The sequence below is a fragment of the Stegastes partitus genome, unplaced genomic scaffold (assembly GCF_000690725.1).
Source record: "Stegastes partitus isolate 25-593 unplaced genomic scaffold, Stegastes_partitus-1.0.2 Scaffold89, whole genome shotgun sequence".
NCBI classification, from domain to species: Eukaryota; Metazoa; Chordata; class Actinopteri; family Pomacentridae; genus Stegastes; species Stegastes partitus.
Genome location: NW_007577820.1, coordinates 766,630 through 769,680, shown reverse-complemented (window position 1 = coordinate 769,680; position 3,051 = coordinate 766,630). Strand labels below are relative to the sequence as shown.

The 3,051-nt window shown below is 42.9% G+C and overlaps 1 protein-coding gene across 1 annotated transcript in view; it reads right to left on the bottom strand.

Moving 5' to 3' along the window:
• ehd4 (EH-domain containing 4) overlaps positions 1-3,051 on the bottom strand; it is a 41,079-nt gene that overhangs the window by 9,914 nt on the left and 28,114 nt on the right. Inside the window, exons 4-6 of the mRNA XM_008277137.1 lie at positions 1,095-1,261; positions 795-928; positions 511-622 (exon numbers count right to left, since the gene is read on the bottom strand). Coding sequence (XP_008275359.1) covers positions 511-622; positions 795-928; positions 1,095-1,261 — 413 coding nt within the window. The remainder of the gene's footprint in view (positions 1-510; positions 623-794; positions 929-1,094; positions 1,262-3,051) is intronic.

Sequence of the window (3,051 nt, the reverse complement as noted above, 5' to 3'; positions counted from 1 at the left end):
AACACGTTCACCGTTAGTAACACGGTCACCGTCATATTTTTTATCTCTAGATTTCAAGACTTAATTCTCAAATCATTGTTAACTTACTCTTAAAATATTGCAGATTTATTGTGGCTGTACGACAACTTTGTTCTAAAAATATTCAGAATTTCGTCTAAACATCAGAGAGAGAGAGAGAGAGAGACGAGCAGTTTCTTGTTTTTCAGACACCTTTGTGTGTATTATGGCTGTGATGTGTCCAGGTGTGTGTGTGATCACATGACTATTGTTCTCTCTAAAAATAAAACCTTCATGTGTTCACGTGTGACCTGAGCTTCAGTTCTGCTTTTAGTTTCTCAGTAACAGAGTTTGTGTTTCGATTCTTCACCACAGAAACAGAAACAGCTGCTGACGGCCTCTTAGACACTTTCTAATATTCTCTGGACCTGCAGCCGGATCAGGTTTCAAGGTCAAACAAACGTTCCAGGATTTTCCCAGAATTCCAAACACACCATGTGACCGCTGACCCACCTTGGCCAGCCGTGCTCGCTTGATGAGGTCGTTGAGCTTCCGCAGCGCCGCATTCCTCGGAAGACTCTGGATGTCCCGGAAAAGGTCCTGAGACTCGGCCTCGAACAGACGCCTGCAGGGGGAGTGAACACATGAATGAATGAATGAATGAATGAATGAATGAATGAATGAATGAATGAATGAAAAGGTCCTGAGCCTTGGACAGAGTGAGTGTCACTTGGTCTCAGTGTTCTTCAGCAGTTTTAGTGAATGAATGAATGAATGAATGAATGAGCGGCTCTCACCTGTTCTCAGTGTTCTGCAGCGGCTTGGCCCAGAAGGAGCCCAGGTAAACTCTCACCACCTCTGGGGTGTTGATCACCTTCCCCAGTGACCACATGAGGGCGCCGTACACCCGCATCAGCTGCTGGGTGTCCACCTGAGAGCACAGGTGAGGAGGGGGAGGAGTTTAGAATGGACAGGTGAAGAGGAGGTTCGAAGGGACAGGTGAGGAATGGGGGGGTTTGGAGCAGACAAGTGAGGAGGGGCAGGGGTTTAGAGCGGACAGGTGAGCAGGGTCTACCTGAACAGTGGTTCTGCCTCACCTGGTCGGCCTTGTTCAGCACCACTCGGATCTTGTCGTCCTGCCCTTTGAAGGCCTTGATGGCCTCCGAGAACTCGTCAGAAATGTCCAGCTTGTGAGCGTCGAACAGCAGGATGATCCGGTCCACTCGCTCCCCGAACCAACGCAGAACCTCGGCGAAGTCATAACCTGCCAACAGGTGGACAGGTAAACATGTAGATAGATGGACAGGTGAACAGGTAAACCGGTAAACAGGTTAACATGTAGACAGGTAAACAGGTGGACAGGTGAATAGGTGAACAGGTGACAGGGTGAGGGTTAGCTAGTCTTACTACTGATTTAGTCAGGAGGGTTTTTACTTTAATCTCTTAAAATATCCTTAAACNACACACACACACACACACACACACACACACACACACACACACACACACACACACCTGCTGCGTCTCTCTGCAGGCCGACCAGCAGCTGCAGCTCGGTTCTGTTCGTTCTGTTCATTCTGCTCGTTCTGTTCCGGCTTCCTGACGTCAGAAGAACTGGTTTCTGTTCTCTGGACGTTTGTGACTCACACGATAAAACTTTTCTACACAAACTCGGTTGTGTTTGACAACAACTCAGCTGGACCAGACCGAGCCAGAGGTCCACTGATGAGTCCCTGAGCTGGTTCTGTTGCTCTCTGAGTGTTTATTTACTCCATGTTGCATTAAAAGCAGCAGAATTCCAAAATATACCAAATACTACAGATCAAATACACGTCTTATTAAGAAGTTCTGCACCTTGTTTTCTCTGCTGCTGAAACCAGTTTGGACCCCAAAGATGTCGACATCAAATGTGAAAATGAATCATGTTGGAAAACAAAAATCTGTAAAAAATAAAATAAAACTGCCTGAAAAAGTGTTTTACGAAATGTTGGAAAACTGTAAAACTAAAGACATTTCTTATTGGGTTTAAATACAAAAACACTATGATAGTATTTTTGGTCATACGTTGTAAAAGAATTAATTATTACTTGTAGAAATACAGATGTGTGACGTTATTCACAGTTTTAGTCTATTTTTTTTACAGTTAACATGAAAATTAATATTTTTTCTGTGACTTTACAGGATATTATCTGTAATTTAACAACATACAGGGACATTTGTTTTAAAGTAAATTTATCTAAATCTTTAATATGCAATTTTCTTCTTTTAAATAATGTATACACTTACAATTAATTTATAGACTAATTTAATGTATTATATAAATTATCATTTATTTAATAATAAATACATTTCTGACATAAATACAGCAGCACAGGGCCATTTTATCTGCACTTTTAAGTGTCATTTGTCTGATTTATTTACAGTTTTGGCCTTTTGCAGGTCAATTAATAGTTTTTTCTGTGATCTTTATTTTTATAGTTTGATTGATTTAAAAAATAAAAAAATGTAATTAATTATTTCAATTTAATATAGGGATCCCTGAAAAAAAACAAAAAAAACCCCCCAAAAAACACAAAAAAAACCCATGATTTTTTTTTACAGAACTTATGTGTTGACTTTCAGGAGTCTTGGCTCTGGGAGGACAGGCAGCCTTTGTTCCAAGTGTTCTAAGTCAAGGTTTGGTTTCTGCAGCGCCCCCTGCTGGCGTCTGAGGTTAAAGCGCAGCAGCGCTTGTAATACCTGCATCTTGGCGACGTTGGGGAAGTCTCCGGGGCTGATGTGGTGCTCCCTCTGCAGGATGGTGTAGATCTCCGGCAGCCTCATGATCAGCTCCTCCTTCTTCTTCTCACGGCCGAACAGAGACGGCATCTCCTTCTTCAGGTAGCTGATGATGTAGGCGTGGACCTGCAGGACGATTACAAACCAAACATCAGAACCTCTGCACGACATTCATCAGCACTCCGCTCTCATGTTTCTGCTCTAAAGTCCTGCAGCTCTGAGGAACCAGAACATGAAGGAGGAGAGAGAACTCAGAGACGTCTTCTGTCAGCAGGA